This window comes from Phascolarctos cinereus, unplaced genomic scaffold, assembly GCF_003287225.1.
Source record: "Phascolarctos cinereus isolate Bilbo 61053 unplaced genomic scaffold, phaCin_HiC Scaffold_4;HRSCAF=312, whole genome shotgun sequence".
Lineage (NCBI taxonomy): Eukaryota > Metazoa > Chordata > Mammalia > Diprotodontia > Phascolarctidae > Phascolarctos > Phascolarctos cinereus.
The window spans coordinates 459597592-459616340 of NW_027555847.1; the positions used below are offsets into that span (position 1 = coordinate 459597592).

General features: G+C 34.5%; 1 protein-coding gene across 1 annotated transcript in view; it reads left to right on the plus strand.

Annotated features, from left to right (window-relative positions):
• The window catches only part of TRPA1 (transient receptor potential cation channel subfamily A member 1), a 75260-nt gene extending 58614 nt beyond the window's left edge, over positions 1-16646 (plus strand). Inside the window, exons 22-27 of the mRNA XM_020971045.1 lie at positions 6648-6777; positions 7113-7295; positions 8719-8787; positions 14273-14383; positions 15591-15688; positions 16445-16646. Coding sequence (XP_020826704.1) covers positions 6648-6777; positions 7113-7295; positions 8719-8787; positions 14273-14383; positions 15591-15688; positions 16445-16646 — 793 coding nt within the window. The remainder of the gene's footprint in view (positions 1-6647; positions 6778-7112; positions 7296-8718; positions 8788-14272; positions 14384-15590; positions 15689-16444) is intronic.
• Positions 16647-18749: the final 2103 nt, after the last annotated feature.

Genomic DNA, 18749 nt, shown 5'->3' on the forward strand with positions numbered 1-18749 from the left:
TTAGATTCTGCCACTAATTCTGTGACCAAGAGCCAGTAACTTAATATCCCCTGAGTAACTTCTTGTTCTGTGATTTCTTTTTCTTCTCTTATTGCTATTGCTAGGATTTCCAGTACAGTGTTGAAGAACATTGGTAACATTAGCTGGAGCAGAATATATTATGTGTCAGCTGAACTAAAAAAAGCAGGGGTAGCAATCCTGATCTCAGATAAAGCAAAAGCAAAAATAGATCTAATCAAAAGAGATAAGGAAGGAAACTACATCCTGCTAAAAGGCACCATAGACAATGAAGTAATATCATTACTAAATATATATGCACCAAATGGTATAGCATCCAAATTCTTACAGGAGAAGTTCAGGGAGTTACAGGAAGAAAATAGACAGCAAAACTATACTAGTGGGGGACCTGAACCTCCCCGTCTTGACACTAGATAAGTCTAACCACAAAATAAACAAGAAAGAAGTTAAGGAGGTGAATAGAACATTAGAAAAGTTAGGTACAATCCTTTTCAGATCATGATGCAATAAAAATTATATGTAATAAAGGGCCATGGAAAGATAGACTAAAAAATCATTGGAAACTAAACAATCTAATCCTAAAAAATGATTGGGTCAAATAACAAATCATAGAAACAATCAATAATTTCATTCAAGAGAATGAAATAATGAGACAACATACCAAAACCTATGGGATGCAGCGAAAGCAGTTCTTAGGGGAAGTTTTATATCTCTAAATGCTTACATAAATAAAATAGAAAAAGAGGAGATCAATGAATTGGGCATACAACTAAAAAAACTAGAAAAAGAACAACTTAAAAATCCTCAACTAAACACCAAATTAGAAATATTGAAAACCAAAGGAAAAATTAATGAAATTAAATTAAGAAAACTATTGAACTAATAAATAAAACTAAGAGCTGGTTTTATGAAAAAACCAATAAAATAGATAAGCCTTTGGTTAATTTAATTAAAAAAAAGAAAGAAGAAAACCAAATTACTAGTATCAAGAATGAAAGGGGTGAAGCTACCACCAAGGAAGAGGAAATTAAAACAATAATTAGGAATTATTTTGCCCAACTATATGCCAACAAATTTGACAATCTTAGTGAAATGGATACATATTTACAAAAATATAAATTGCCCAGATTAACCGAAGAGGAAGTACCCCATCTCAGAAAAACAAATTGAACAAGCCATTGATGAATTCCCTAGGAAAAAATCTCCAGGGCCAGATGGATTTACACGCGAATTCTATCAAACATTTGAAGAACAATTAATTCCAATACTATATAGACTATTTGGGAAAATAGGTGAAAAAGGTGTCTTACCAAATTCTTTTTATGATACAAATATGGTGTTGATACCTAAACCAGGAAGAGTCAAAATAGAGAAAGAAAACTATAGACCAATTTCTCTAATGAATATAGATGCAAAAATAGAGAAAGAAAACTATAGACCAATTTCTCTAATGAATATAGATGCAAAAATTTTAAACAAAATATTAGCAAGTAGATTACAGCAACTTATCACAAGAATAATACATTATGACCAGGTAGGATTTATACCAGGAATGCAGGGTTGGTTCAATATTAGGAAAACTATCAGCATCATTGAGCATATCAACACAAAACAACAACCAAGAAACCACATGATCATCTCAATAGATGCAGAAAAAGCTTTTGATAAAATACAACACCCATTCCTATTAAAAACACTAGAAAGCATAGGTATAAATGGAGTCTTCCTTAAAATAATAAATAGCATATATCTAAAACCTTCAGCAAGCATTATATGTAATGGGGACAGGCTAGAAGCATTTCCAATAAGATCGGGGGTGAAACAAGGATGTCCATTATCACCACTGTTATTCAATATTGTACTGGAAACCTTAGCTTTAGCAATAAGAGAAGAAAAAGAAATTGAAGGCATTAGAATACGCAAAGAAGAAACAAAGCTATCACTCTTTGCAGATGACATGATGATATACTTAGAGAATCCTAGAGAATCAAGTAAAAAACTACTTGAAATAATAAACAACTTTAGCAAAGTTGCAGGCTATAAAATAAACCCACATAAATCATCAGCATTTCTATATATTACCAACAAAGCCCAACAGCAAGAGATAGAAAGAGAAATCCCATTTAAACTTACTGTAGACATTATAAAATATTTAGGAGTCTACCTCCCAAAACAAACCCAGGAACTCTATGAACACAATTACAAAACACTTTTCACACAAATAAAATCAGATCTAAATAATTGGAAAAACATCAGTTGCTCATGGTAGGCCGAGCTAATATAATAAAAATGACAATCCTACCTAAGCTAATTTACTTATTCAGTGCCATACCAATCAAACTACCAAAAATTATTTTATAGAGTTAGAAAAAATAATAACAAGATTCATTTGGAAAAACAAAAGGTCCAGAATATCAAAGGAACTAATGAAAAGAAATGCAGGGGAAGGTGGCCTAGCAATTCCAGATCTTAAATTGTATTATAAAGCAGCAATCATCAAAACTGCTTGGTACTGGCTAAGAAATAGGGAGGTGGATCAGTGGAATAGGTTAAATATGCAAGACACAGTAGTCAATGACTATAGTAATCTATTATTTGATAAACCCAAAGACCCCAGCTTCTGACGATAAGAACCCACTTTTGAAAAAAACTGCTGGGAAAACTGGAAAAGAGTATGGCAGAAACTAGGCATAGACCCAAATCTCACACCATATACCAAAATAAAGTCAAAATGGGTTCATGACTTAGATATAAAGGCTGATACCATAAGTAAACTGGGAGAACAAGGAATAGTTTACCTATCAGATCTATGGAGAACAGAAGAATTCATGACCAAACAGGAGATAGAGAACATTATGAAAAGCAAAATGGATAATTTTGATTACATTAAATTGAAAAGTTTTTGCACAAACAAAGCCAATGCAACTAAGATTAGAAGGAAGGTAGAAAATTGGGAAAGAATTTTTACAACCAGTCTCTCTGATAAAGGCCTCATTTCTAAAATATATAGAGAATTAAGACAAATTTATAAGAACACAAGCCATTCCCCAATTGATAAATGGTCAAAGGATATGAACAGACAGTTCTCAGATGAAGAAATTAAAGCCATCTATAGTCATATGAAAAAATGCTCTAAATCGTTATTGATTAGAGAAATGCAAATCAAAACAACTCTGAGGTACCACATCACACCTATCAGATTGGCCAACATGACAAAACAGGAAAATGATAAATGTTGGAGAAGATGTGGGAAAATTGGAACACTAATACATTGTTGGTGGAGTTGTGAAATGATCCAACCATTTTGGAGAACAATTTGGAACTATGCCCAAAGGGCTACAAAAATGTGTATACCCTTTGATCCAGCAATAGCACTTCTAGGGCTATATCCCAAAGAGATCAAACAAATGGGAAAAGGACCCACATGTACAAAAATATTCATAGCAGCTCTTTTTGTGGTGGCAAAGAATTGGAAATTGAGAGGATGCCCATCAATTGGGGAATGGCTGAGCAAGTTGTGGTATATGAATGTAATGGAATACTATTGTTCTATAAGAAATGATGAACATGCTGACTTCAGAAAAACCTGGGAAGACTTATATGGTCTGATGCTGAGTGAAGTGAGCAGAACCAAGAGAACTTTGTACACAATAGCAGCCATGTTATGAAATGACTAAGAATGTTAAACTGAACCCTTCTCAGCATTACAAGGATCTAAGACATCTCCAGAGGCCTCATGATGGAAAATGCTGTCCATATCCAAAGAAAGAACTATGGAAGTCGAATTGCTCTCGCTTATTTTTACCTTCTGTTGAGTTTTGTTTCATCTTTCTGATGGTTCCTCCTATTGGTTTTAATTTTTACTTACAACTTTACTAATGTGAAAATATGTTTAATGGGTATGTAAATGTAAAGCCTATGTCAGATTGTACGCTGTCTTGGGGAGGGTAGGGGGGAGAAAAAGGGAGAAAAATTTTCAACTCAAAAGCATATGGAAAAAAATTTTTAAAAATAAAAATTAAAAAAAAGAGAGAATAGTCAAGGAAAAGAAAAATAACATTAGTAACGGTGGACATCCTTGTTTCACACCTGATCTTACTGGGAAGGCCTCTAGTTTATCCCCATTACAAAAAATGCTTGCTGATGGTTTTATATAGATGCTTTTTATCAATTTAAGGAAAAATCCATTTATATCTATACTTTCAAAGTGTTTTAATAAAATTGAGTGTTGTACTTTATTAAAAGCTTTTTCTGCAGCTAATGATAAAATCACATGATTTTTTAAAACTTTTATTATTGATATGTTTGATTATGTTAATAGCTTTCCTTATATTAAACTATCACAGCATTCCTGGTATAAATCACATTTGATCATAATGTATAATCTTTGTAATATGTTGTTGCAATCTTTCAGCTACCATTTTATTTAGGATTTTTGAACATGCATCCATGTTCATTAATTTTAAGAACGAGAGATACACAGAGTTAAAATGGAGGTTTAGAGTAGAATTTACTGTGTTTCAGCTGATACAAAAAAAAGGCAGTGGTAGCATTCATGATCTCAGACAAAGTTATAGCTAAAACAGATTTAATTAAAAGAGATAAACAGGGTAACTACATTTGATAAAAGCTGCCATAGACAATGAATAAATGTCAATACTTAATCTACATGCACCAAAGTTTTGAAAGAAAAGTTAAATAATTAACAGGTGGAAATAGATAGTAATACTACAATGATGGAAGACTTAAATCTTCCTCTCTTACAACTGGAGAAATCTAATAAAAATAAATAAAGAAGTTGTCAGAAAAGTAAATAAAATTTTATATAAGTTAGATATGATAGATATCTGGAGAGAATTGAATGAAAATAAAAAGGAATACATCTTTTTCTCAAAAGTTCATGGTATCTTTACAATGACTAGCCATGTATTAGGACATAAAAAATTTATACTTAAAAGCAGAAAAGCAAAAATATTAAAAGTATCCTTTTCCGATCACAATGCAATAAAAAGTAAATTTAATAGGGGACCCTGGAAATGTAGATCAAAAACTAATCAGAGATTAAACAACCTAATCTTAAAGAATTAGTGGGTTAAGGACAAATCATAGAAATAATCAATAATTTAATTAAAGAGAATGACAATAAGACAACATTTCAAAATCTATGATACACTGCAAAAGCAGTAATTAGAGGAAAATTTATCTCTCTAAATGCTTACATCAATAAAATTGCAATTATTAGGAGTTATTTTGCCCAATTATATGTCAATAAATTTAAAAATTTAAGTGAAATGGAAGAATATTTACAAAACTATAAATTGCCTAGATTAGCAAAAGAGGAAATGGAATATCTAAATTGACCTATTTTAGAAAAAGAAATTGAACAGACCATAAATGAGATTCCTAAGAAAAAAAGCACCAGAGCTAGATGGATTTAAAAGTGAATTCTATCATTTAAAGATCAGTTAATTCCAATATTAAATAATTTGGAGTGATAAGCAAAGATCCTATCAAACTCCCTTTATGAAACAAATATGATACTGATACCTAAACCAGGAAGAGAAAAATCAGAGAAAGAATATGATAGATCAATTTCATTAATATCTTTTCAGTGCTCTAGATCTTCTAGACAATCATAAGATTTCAGTACCAGTTCCTAGGTCAACTAAGTGAGCTGAGAGAGAAACGAATAAGAACCACAGAGTGAATGGGTGGCTCATGCTTCCCACAATTTTCTGATGAAAGGAACCACCATGCTGGTAACATGCTAGCTATCTTAAACAGCTACAGGCCAGGAGGTGGAGGTCCTAATTGAATGTGCTCTTGATATATTTAATAGCCCTACCTGACTTGCATCAGCACGTAGAGAAAATTACCACAGATTTTGTTGACTGTAATAAGGAACCATTTATATTATTTGTCAATTCATCACTGTTTCTGGTGGGAAAATCAAAACATTTATCCTAGTAATGAATCATCTTTAATATCAGAAGTTTGAAATATTTTCTTCTTTCCTTTATTTTTTTTTTGCTCCAAGCCTGTGTTTTCATTAGCATATAAAACTTCCAGTATAGAAACTCCTCTCACTAATAAAAATCAAAAGCTCATTTTTGACATATTTTCCTGTGGGCAGTGAATGGAAAAGTGACTTCTCCCAGTCACACAGCTAATATGGGTCAGAGGCAGGATTTGGCTAGATGTCAACAAATCCACTTCAAGACCAGACCTTTATCTAATGCCCCATGCTTCCTCTCTTTTCGCTATTAATTCAAGATACCATCAATTAGTAACAAAGTTTTTCCATGTATCCCACAAACTGGTTAACTGACTTAAGAAGAAAAAATTATCTATACACATAATCACTTCTGCCTTCATATCTAGTAACCCCATGCTGCCTTCATTTAAAATGTACTTCAGCCTTCTGACCTATGAAGCCTAGTTTGTGGTTCGATGAGTTATAAAAATGAACTGATTGTGGATAAAGAACAGATGAATTAAAGAGCACTAATGTAGTAAATAGTATATGCCAAGCACTATGCAAAGACCAAAGTAACCAAAATAGCAAACTATGTCATATACAGAAACTAGAGCATTTAAAACTTTTTGTTTGTTCTTATGCTTTTTCCTAGATTTGAAAATTGTGGGATCTATGTTGTAATGTTGTTAGAAATTACTAAAACCTTGCTGAAGACTACTTTTGTATTTTTCTTCCTGATTTTGGCTTTTGGACTTGGCTTCTATGTTCTCTTGGGTTTACAGGTAAGATACCCACCATAATTGCTAACATTCTGAATGATGGAAACAAGTGTATATCTATCCATCCATCATCTTTGAAATTCAATTTTATCACTTTTTACATGATGAATACTCATTTAATGTATGTGAATGGAAGAGATTTAACCAATATTTCTCAATTTCCAAACAAGAGATCATCACTAAGGTGTTTTTCCCCTGTTGTTGTGTTTCTGTTACTGCAATGCCATCACTTTCTTTTGTGTATATCCTTTCTTTATAATTTTCTTTGGGGGCAGGTGAATCTCACATATTGTTTGTGAACTTTATTTTTATTACCTTCCTTTTTTTTAAATCTCCAGGATGCATTCAAGACCCCGATGCTATCTCTAATGCAGACCTTTAGCATGATGCTGGGAGATATAAATTACCACGATGGATTCCTTAATCCATTACTTGGAAATCATTTACCATATCCCGTTCTATCATTTTCTTTCCTTATTGTCTTCACCCTGTACATTCCAATTGTTCTAATGAATTTACTTGTAAGTAATATTTACTGATTCAACACTTAGTCAGGTAATTCTTTTGATGTTGATAGTTTGTGATCAATCAGGTTGAATTCTTATTATAATCATTATTTCTTGTAATCTTGATCCTTCCTCCATGATACACTATTTGGCTATTACAAAGAAGTACTCAATCTAATGCTCCATGGTGGAGAATCTCCCTCTTTCCACCATTCCACTATATGTTTTAACCCCTGATCTCTGACTCTAAAACAGGTAGAGTGAAAGGGTGAGAAATGTCTACATAGAATTTTAGAGTATTTACTAATATATTAATCAGTTCCTTTAAGTTTCATTTTTGTTTAGTTAATGATATTCTATTGGATAATATCAAAGTGTAAATACTTTATAAATATTCATCCAATATGCTACTTTTATTCTTGTTCCTTGCCTCAGAGGCAGCTGGATGGGACAGTAGATATAGCATAATTCTTGGAGTCCGGAAAACCTGTGTTCAAATCTAGACTCAGGTACTTGCTAGCTATATGATACTAAGCAAGTTATTTAACCCATGTCTGTCTAAGTTTCTTCATCTGTAAAAATGGGAATAATAACAGCACCTACATCCCAAGGTTGTTGTGAGGATCAAATGGGATGATATTTATAAAATACTCAGCACAGTGCCTAGCACATAGTAGGTACTTAATAAATATTTGTTTCCTTCCCTCCTTAAATTTGTTGGATTCTGAAAAGTCTTATTAGATAAATGCTGGCACTTTCATACTTTTTGGTATTAAGTTTGCATTCTATAGAATTGAGCTAACAACTTCCTCTCACCCTATTCTTTCTGGAGATAGAAGCCTTAAGCAGTTTATCCCAGTTCCTAACCCATCCCTAAGAGTTCCTTTTTTTCTTGATTCACCTAGGCCCATGATTCTTTGTGGTCTCAGTTTAATGATTTTATCCTCTACACATTTTCCCATTCAATGGTGTCTGCTTTTTATTGTAAACTCCTAGAATAGTAATCCTAGAGCCATTTTAGAGTTGAAACACCCCATTACTTCTTTGATTTCACAAAATGTCATGGCCCCCCTATTGTGTTATATGGTATACATTTATATATTAAATGAATTCCTATGCTTATGGCCCATTGCAGTGTGGAAATGATACTGAGTTCTTGAAGGTTATGCCAATATAGTGTAGGTTTGACCTAACAAGATGGACGTTTTGGTCCCAAATACCAGATTGTGTCTGTAATCAGAAGGTTGGGCTATCTAAATTTAGTATATCCTAAATGTTGTTTGATGCCAATGGTCTTGATAAAATAGAATCTCTGGGTATTTTGGCCCACAAAGAGGCATGTGCATTTTAAACGAAGCCACTAGAATATTAATATCAATAAGTGAATATTAGCCAATTTACTTTAGAAAGTTAACAATAATTTGGTAATACATTACAGATTGGTTTGGCAGTTGGTGACATTGCTGAGGTACAGAAGAACGCCTCTTTGAAAAGGATTGCCATGCAGGTAAACAGCATGTGATAAAAGCATGGGGACTAATCCTATAGTGATTATTTATGCATGCGAACTAATTGATTTCCTGAGAATTAGTTGTCATAGAGCAGTTATTTAGCAAATATTTTCATGATAATTATTTGAATTATTCCCAAGAACTTTTCCATTGCATCTTGACTACTTACTTTTCATGTTGTTTGGTCTGTTTGCTGTGGCCAAAAAACGTAGGAGGAATGTTCTTATTGGTGAGATTGCCCACCCTTCTTCACTTCTTAGCATATAACCACCCTGCTAGTGATTGAATCCAGGGATTTATATTCATTGAGGAGGAGATTCTCTTTGTAGTCAACCATTCACTATATTCACTGTGGAGCAGGGGGAAAAAAAAGCTAGAGGACACCAGGGATTTCAGACTGTATTTTAGATATGAATTTTAACTGTCAGCCCTGAGGTTGTGAATTGATTGTCACAGTGTTGGGGGGAGAGATGAAGAGGAAAGGAAGAGAGACAGAGGCAGACAGACAGAGGCAGAGAGAGAATTTCATAGTTCTGATAGTCTAATTTGTAAACAAGAACTTTTTCCTAGCAATGAATTCCAAGAAAAAAAAGTTATCATATATACTCTTATAAAAATGACATTGGGTAACATAAATGGATATGGTTTTGCAGAAGAGGCTGATGTTCTTCAACTTTACCTTTCTTATGTTGGTCCCCTATAAAAACTAGTGACTTTAACAAAAAAAGCTTAATTCAGTGAAATAATTTTTCCTATGAGTTAAGATAATATAGCACAGATATTGCTTTGTGATTATCTAAATTAATATAGGACAGATTTAGAGAACTGAAAGGGAAAACTAGTTTACTATATTCTTTAGCTTGTCTTTGCCAAATATCCAATTCATTTCAACAAGCAGCTATCTAGCATCTATTATCTAGCACTCTACTAGGTTCTGGGGATACAAAGAAAAAAATAGCTTCCCCAAAAAGTTTTCACTCCACTAAATATCCAAGACAGCCTTCCTTTGGAAGCTATTAGATTGCCATCAAACTAGGAGTTCTTTGCCAGCTGCCTGAAATGCTGCAGTTCTATATTATGAATTCAAGGAGGATCTTTAATCTTTAGATTCTGAATATGCTACAGAGTTGATATTCTCTTTTGAATTATCGGGAACCTGATTTTTAGTTTTGCCCAGTTAAAGGGCCAAAACACTTCCATAAAGAGGTAGGTTGATTGCAGGAGTTCCAGTGGGTAGAATGAATTTTTTTCTCAAAAATGAATTTTAAGTCTGCCCAAAGAATTTGATAATTATCATTTGTATCTACAGAGTTCTGCAGCATAAATAATAGAAGGGATGTTTATGGTCTGACAAGTTTAGAGATCATTCAACCTTCTTGACTCTAACCTTTGAGAATTATTTTATATCCTATTGTTCATTCATTCATTCAACAGACAGCTTTTAAGATCTGCTGTGGATACAACAATGTATTACATATTCTGAGGATATAAAGGAGACAAAAGGCTTGGTTTCTGCAGGACCTTGAGTTGCTTAAAAACTAGTTGAGGCTGCTGAGGGTTGAGAGCCATCAGACTGCCTAAAAAGGGGTGAACCAATCCAGGTTGGAAAAATAGAACAGATTAGTTTCTGTGTTCGATCAGTATTGATATTAGGCTTTTGAGAAGCCTCTACACTTTCAGCCTAGGAGAGAGAGATCCTATATAACAATAACATATATGACACAACCATAAACATACACACAATAAAACAAATATGTGTTCATATCTGTGTTTATATATAGTTATAACTGTGTATATATACACATACACATGCATATACACATATTACACACACATATATATACACATATATACGTACATATGCACATATAATCACAAACAAAATCTAGCTGAGGGGAGAGTTAAGCAATAAAACGTTTACTGAATGCCTCCTCTCATCAACTATGAAATATGTCTCACATTATAGTAGCTTCCATGAGACAGACAAAAAAATATACTACAAGGGTCTTTAGTTATCTTGAAACTTATTGGAGAGAAAAGACTAAAATACATAGAAAAAGTGAATGAACAATATGTATAATAAATGACAAATTTAGGAGATACTCTAGGCTTTCTAGAGGAGATGGGACATGAACTGGATATTGAAAGTTGAAAAGAATTTAAAGGGCAGAAAGACAGTAACATTCTAGATATGGGTAAGAAAACAAACAAAGGCAGAAAAGTGGAAATTAGTATTTTATGTTTGATGAACAGTGAGAATATCTACTTGGCTGAAGCAAAAAGTTCACGTTCATGAATAATTAGTTGAGCCCCGATTATGGGAGGCCTTGTATTCCAAGATTAGAAGGCTGAACTTCACTTACTATACAGTACTGGGACTATTTAAGCTCTTGGGAAAGGAAATGACATAACAGAGATGGTATTTAAAAAAGATTAATATCATAATGTTTTGTTTTGTTTTGTTTTTAGATCATGCTGATACGGAGTGAGGGGAGAGGCAGGGAGATTTCTAATAATATGCTTGCACTAATGTCAATTAGAAGTAAAATAGGAGCCTCGACAATAATGGCCCCTTCCTACTTTTCTAGCTTTTTTTTTTTTACAGTTTATGACCCACGACATACTCTACAATGTAGCAGCACTGGCTATGTCTTAGCAAAGCACCTTTTTACTAGTTGTCCCCATATTTGGAATACTCTCTCTCTCCTCACTCTCTCTCTCTCTCTCTCTCTCTCTCTCTCTCTCTCTCTCTCTCTCTTTCTCTCCCTCTTCAATTCAACAAACATTTAGTAAGTACCTATTACTCTCCATGCACTGTGCCATACCCTGGGGATACAAATAAGAAAAAGAGATAGCCCCTGACCTCAAGGACCTTACAATCCAATTAGGGAAAGACCACACAAAAGGAAGCTGAAAAAGAAAGGAAAAGGGGAAAGAGAGCAAGACATCTGGAAGTGGAAGCCATTTAGAGCTGCTGATGGAAAGTTGTGAAGGGTTGGAAGGCTGGGAGCCTTCCAGAAAGCACAGTTTTTGGAGGAGTTTAGTGGTACACCCTCCAGCCCTCCATTCAGAGGGGAGAGACAACTGTGGGCGAGTTGAGAAAGTGTAGCATATCTAAACCTGAATCATTCTTCATTTTGATGAGATTTTTTGGGAGAGATGGGAGAAGCAGAGCAGCTGACAGAGAATCAGCAGAATCTTCACCTCCATCTTGTCTTTCTTCAGCTCCAATCCCACCTTCTGCAGGAAGCCTTTCCTGTCCTAGCCCTCTCCTCTGTTCTCCACTCTGTTAGTGTTTTCTCTATGAGATTACCTTCCATTTACACTATATGTCTATACACACACACACACACACACACACACACACACACACACACACACATATATGTATATATGTATTACACACACACACATATATTATACGTATATGTGTATATGTGTGTATATATATATATACATATATATATATATATTCATGTTATTTCTACCATTAAAATTTAAGATACTTGAAGGCAGGGATATGGTGGTAGTAGTGGTATTGACCCTCATTGTTTAGCCAAGTACCTCACACATAATATTTAATAAGTATTTGTTGACTGGCTGAACAAAGATGGTAGTAGTGGAATTGTAATAGAAAAATTAAATCTGTGTGACATTGCAAAAGAATAATCACTAGAACACAGCTACTGTTTGGACATATTTGAGATGGTGAAGAGTGCTAGACTAAGGAAGCCTACATACAAGTGTTATTCCTAGTAAGGGCTGTTTATAATGTATGACCCTAGGCAAATGGCTTCTCTGGAAATCCATTTCCTCATCAGTAAAATGGGAATATTTCTGCCCTCAAACTTATTGTGAGGAAGATGCTTCATGAGCTTTGTGCTGCATAACAGGTAGATTTGACCTATTGTTGAATAGAGAATAGGGAGTGCAACTCAGAATCAGAAAGATGTTGAGTTCAAATCCTGCCTCAAACACTTACCGGCAAGTACATCCCCAAGCAAATCACTTAACTTCTCTCAGGCTCAGTTTCCTCACGTATAAAATGGGGATAATGACAGAACCCTGGGTAGTTAGGTGACTCAGTAGATACAGTGTCAGCCCTTGAGTCTGAAGGACCAGAATTCAAATCTGGCCTCACACACTTACTAGCTGCATGAATCCGGGCAGGTCACTTAACCCTATTTGCCTCAGTTTCCTCAAACCACTTATAGTATCTTTGCCAAGAAAACCCCAAATAGGTTCACAGAGAGTTGGACATGACTGAAACAACTCAACAATAAAAATGACAACACCAATCTTACAGCATTGTTATGAGGATCAAATGAAATTATATGTGCAGTACTTTATAAACCATAAAGTGATATATAAATTCTAGTTAATGTTATTGTTATTATTATTATTAGGAACTCCTTGATGAGAAAACTCATGTTTTTGATAATGTGCTGGCACAGTCTTACCTGATTGGTTATGTAACTTTCTCAGTCTCACAAAGCCAGTATATTTCACAGAGACAACTTGAATCCAGGTCTTTTTTGGCTCTAAGGCTGGTTCTCTATCAACTGTGCCACACTGCCTCTCACATAATAAAAAGAAAAGGGAACAGTCAATGATAGTTCCAAAATTATGCACTTGGGTGAATGATGCCATAATTGAGAAACTTATTAAAATGGCTTCATGGGAAGATGGTAGTTTGTCTTGTTTATGTCTTTGTTGCCTTTGTTGATGATAGTACATATAAGCGGGGATGTCCTATGGGTTATTGCAGATAGACCACTGCAGAGCATGTAAAAGGGCAAGACAGAATGGAATGGAGCAGAAAAGCATTGTTTAAATACTTTTTATATGCAAAGTACTCTGCTAAGTGCTGAGGATATATCAAGATTGTCTCTGTCCTTAAGGAGTTCATATTCTAATTGGAAGAGAATACATAAATGAGGATTCTTGTGCTTATTTAATTCATGGCAAATGGAAAGGCCAGATAGTGATTCAGGGGTGTGTGTGTGTGTGTGTGTGTGTGTGTGTGTGTGTGTGTGTGTAGGTGGGGGGGTAGAGTAACAGGGTAGATGGCATTGACCTTGGAAGAGGTGAGATACATATAGTGATATGGGAATCATTGTCTTAGACATCATATTAAAAGCCCTGAAAATGAGTGAATTCTCCAAGGAAAGGGAGATAGAGGAAAAAGAGACTGACTTTTCCCTCCTTTGTCTATTCTCCCTTATTAGCCCATCCTTCTACCATGTGCTATGTATTGGATGGATACTATGGAATGAGGTAAAAGATGGGGATTGGGGTGGGTACCTAGAAGAGTAGCAAGGGTAAAGTAGAGCTGAAGGAAAAGAGGAGAATAACTTCTTAGGTGATTTCAAATAATAGGATAATGTAATGAATTCCAGCTAAGTTTTATCATTAAACTACATGTAACATTTTAAATGATCATGCTAATGAGTATATTTTTGCTATATTATTATATGTTAGGTGAAACTTCATACCAGTTTAGAGAAAAAATTACCGTATTGGTTCCTAAGTAAGGTGGACCAGGAATCGATCACTGTGTATCCTAACAGGAGGAGGCACTTTGGAATTATGGTAAATGCATGCAATCATAATAAAGTTATAGTGCTTCACATTTATATGGTGTTGTCTTTCAGGATTTCTTTTTTGGACTTTGAAACTAACCCTGTCTGTGGGAAGGAAGTAATTACCCTTTAAAAAAAAAGGTACATTAGCTCAAGTCATGAGGATGATATGAAATCGATAAGAAGAGGTGATTAAAATGGATTTAAATAAGTCTATAAAGAACCTTCCCAAACTCAGTTATTTGCTCTCTTCTACATGATGGGGCTGAATATATTAATTTTCACGATATCCCTAATAGTGAGTGATCATTATTCTGGCATAGTTGACAAATGTGACCCAAAGAGATTAAAAGGTATAATTCATAGTTAAAGTGACTTATTGAGCTAGCTCATTCATTCAAGTATAATTGCTTTAAACCTAGGGACCAAGAGGAAAAAACCTACAATGTTAATATTTAAATTCATATCCTTTTAAAAGTATAATTTTCATACATTTGTTCCTCAACATTAACATGTACAGGATCATACAGGGGAATGTATTGACTCAATAAATATTGACCTGGAATTCTAACAGCTGGATTCTAATGCCAACTTTGTCACTAAAATGCCAACTTGGTCAAAGCCTCTGCTTTAATGCAAAACATTAGACATTATATATAACATCCTTGTGAAAGTCAAGAATTCACTGGCAATCAGTAATGGTTTTAGAAGAATTTAGTTCTAATAATTAGCAGGTTTGAAAAAAGCAAAGGCAGATAGGACGTTAATTAGTGAAGGTTCTGTTTATAGTCTTGCCTAAAATTATATCAGAACATAGCCACATACACTTATCTAATTTCATGTAATAGTTTATAGAAGACTTGAAGAAAATGAACCTGGCATACTCTTCTATAACATATATAAGGCACATCCTATTATTTGCTTATTGTTCTTCTTACTCTCAGTGTGCATTCTTGTTACAGACAAGATGAAAGATCACTTCTTCCCTCTTCAGTGAAAACTTCTCAGCAATAAATACTCTTACAACTATTTAAACCTGATTGGGAAAATGTTGATAATCATTTATGGCACAATTTCATAACACAATTTACCATGTGAATTTGTCATTTAATATCATTTTACTCAAAGTGTGCTGATAATTTTAGCAAATTACTATCTCATATAGTGCTAACTAGTATAACCAAGTGATGGTTTAATTGCCTTGTTTTATCCCACAGAGTCTATTCCAGTATTGTTTTTGTACTCAGTATACAAAACCAGAAACACAGTATGCTGATAAGACTTTAGAAGTTGAAGTTTTGAAGCAGAAATACAGGTATTATTTTTGCTTCTCCTTCCATATCAAATAACCTCATGAGTAATTGTGGATTAGTGTCAGGGAACCTGTTGTTCAATTCACTGATATTGGTAATATCAATGTGGATATGATGGAACTAAAGTGGAACTGAAAGGTGCTTTTCTGGGGATTTGGTCTTTGAATTTCATCTATGCACAAGCTTTCTACATTTATTTATAAGGAATCATTTTAAAAATATTTAGGAAAAGGTATTTATATAGGCATTTTATTTAAGTGCACATGCCATGGTGATATGGTTTTTAGAAAACAAGTTTGAAAGGACTTGATGAACATTATGTATTCCTTCATTGTAAGCTCACAACTTCATAAGGACCATGTGGCAAAATGCAATGAATCTCTCTTCTGGGAACACTCAAATGATAAAATTGCTGCTTGAGAAAGAATCTGTCATAGAGAAAGCACCAGCTTGCTCTATTGGATCTAAACATTAAGGCAGAAATCATTTTGTTTGAATGGTTCACTTTTGATTAGCTTATCTTTCCTAACTTATAGTTAACTAAACAAAGCTCAGATGCCCCAGGTTATCATATATGCTACCTTCCTCTCAGATTCCTTGCCTTTTGAAATAAGCAACTGGGGAGGAATGACTTGGAAATGAGTTTTTGACTGGATTGAGAAGAGAGATGGAGTCCCAGCTATTGCTGTAGCTCAGTCACTAAGCTGAAAGAAAATTCAACTTAAAAATAAATGAGTAAATTGTGCATGTCCCCTTAGGCTGAAGGATCTTGCTTTGCTCCTGGAGAAACAGCATGAGCTCGTCAAGCTCATCATTCAGAAGATGGAGATCATCTCTGAGGCCGAGGATGAAGATAGCAGTTTTTCATTTCAACAAAGATTTAGAAACCAACAGTTACAGAAAAATAGCAAGTGGCACACTGTGCTAAAAGCAGTGAAAAGAAAAACAATTTGTGTTTAGCATCACACAGTTATGCATTCTTTTAAGGTTGCTGCTCTTGTTAACTGGGTTCATTTGGGAATTTTGCTCATTTTATCCTGTCCAATTTCCATTTGTGAGAGAAAGGAGGGAAGAGGAAGAGAAGGTTGTGATTCTAATTGCATGAGAAATTTAAATAGAATGAAATGTCCTTAAAATTTATATAAAATTAAACAACCCATTTTGACCTCCCTGGTATGTTTCATTCATGGAAAATATATTTTTTAAATGTGTCCCTGCTAATATCTTCAATTTGAAACATATTCCTTATTATTTGAGTGAGTAAAAAAAACAAAAATTCTAGAACAATGTAAGAAAAAAAATCCTACTCAAGTGATAAGGAGTCACACGAATATAATTTTAAAGCTCAGATGTCAGTAAGCATAACTCTGGGATGCTTATCTTGAATAATAGGTAACCTTGTAGAACATAATCATAAGAATTATATTGGTCCCTGACATTTGCCCTACAGTTCTCTTCAATTTAAATTGTGAACACTGTATTTACCTCTTATGCTCTTTAGAACAGGCTTTGCTCCTGATCCTGCTTGCTTACCACCAAAGTGATGTCATCAGAGTTTTATATGTGAAGATAATAGTAACCTATCCTGTATGAAAAGAATGACTTGTCACTTCATGTAAATCTGACATGCTGTGCTATTATGTCCAGTTCCAGTAATCATCCTAATAAACTATAACTAGTGTTCATGTGCTCCTTGGTATTCAATCAATTTAAGATTTTATATATCTATATCTATATCTATATCTATATCTATACCTATATTACATATATATGTGTGTATGTACATATATATATGTAGATATATCTATATCTATATCTATATCTATATATATATATATATATATATATTAGAGAGAGAGAGAGAGAGAGAGAGAGAGAGAGAGAGAGAGGAGGGAGAGAGAGAGAGAGAGAGAGAGAGAGAGAGAGAGAGAGAGAGAGAGAGAGAGAGAGAGAGAAGTTGCTTAGATATTTACATGTGTGACCCTGGACAAGTAATGTAACCTTTCTCAGTGTCAATTTCTTTTTATCTGTAAAATGGGGATGGTAATAATAATACCTAACTTACAAGGCTGTTATGATGATCAAATGAGACAACATATGTAAACATTTGCAGGCAGCTATGTGGGACAGTGGATAGAGTACTGGGCCTGCAGTCAGGAAGACTCCTCTTCCCAAGTTTAAATGAAGCCTCAGACATTTACTAGCTGTGCAACACTGGGAATATCACTTAAACCCATTTGCCTCAGTTTCTTTATCTAAAAGGTGAGCTGGAGAACAAAATGACAAATCACACCAGTATCTGTGCCAAGAAAAATCCAAATGGGGTCATGAAGAGACAGACATGACTGAAATGACTGAACAACAAATGTAAATATTTCTCTGAGGAGCATAAGACACAAAGCTAATAACTACTGTATTATCCCTAAGGTCCTTTTCAGGTCTAGTCCTCAGAATATGAGGTCTTTCTATTTCCAAGTCTCCAAAATAGAAATGCACAGTGCCTGGCATAAAGCAGATGCTCAAGGGACCATCTCCTGTCATCCTGATCTATATCTTGCCACTAGACCCAGTTAGTTCCAGAGGAGAAAGTGAGTCTGGTGACTTTATACAGCTCTCCCTCACTTAAATCCAATTCACTTGCATGTCATGGCATCACCTCCCTGATGTCATGGTCGTCTTTGAGAACGAAGGACAAGTAGCAACCTCTGTGAGTAGTAGCAGGAGCTGCCCCACTGGGGACCCAACTGGAACTCACCAATTAGGCAACAGATCGCTCACTCTTTCTTCCTTTTTCTTCCCTCTATCCATATAAGGTATCATACTCTTTTTTACGGGTGCTCTGCCCAAAAGAATATGAATTTTGTGTTTACCAGCTACATTTCTTTCTTAAGGACCATGCCTTAAATCCAAATCACCCTGGCTCTCATTGAGTGACCACCAATAGGTCCCAGGCCAAGCCCAATTTGGACGTTGTTTGGGTCCTCATTAGCTTAGAGTGAGTGTAATTAGCATTGTTTTTGTTTCATGCAGAAACCCTGATGGTCTTCTTGTCGGCAGACTGAT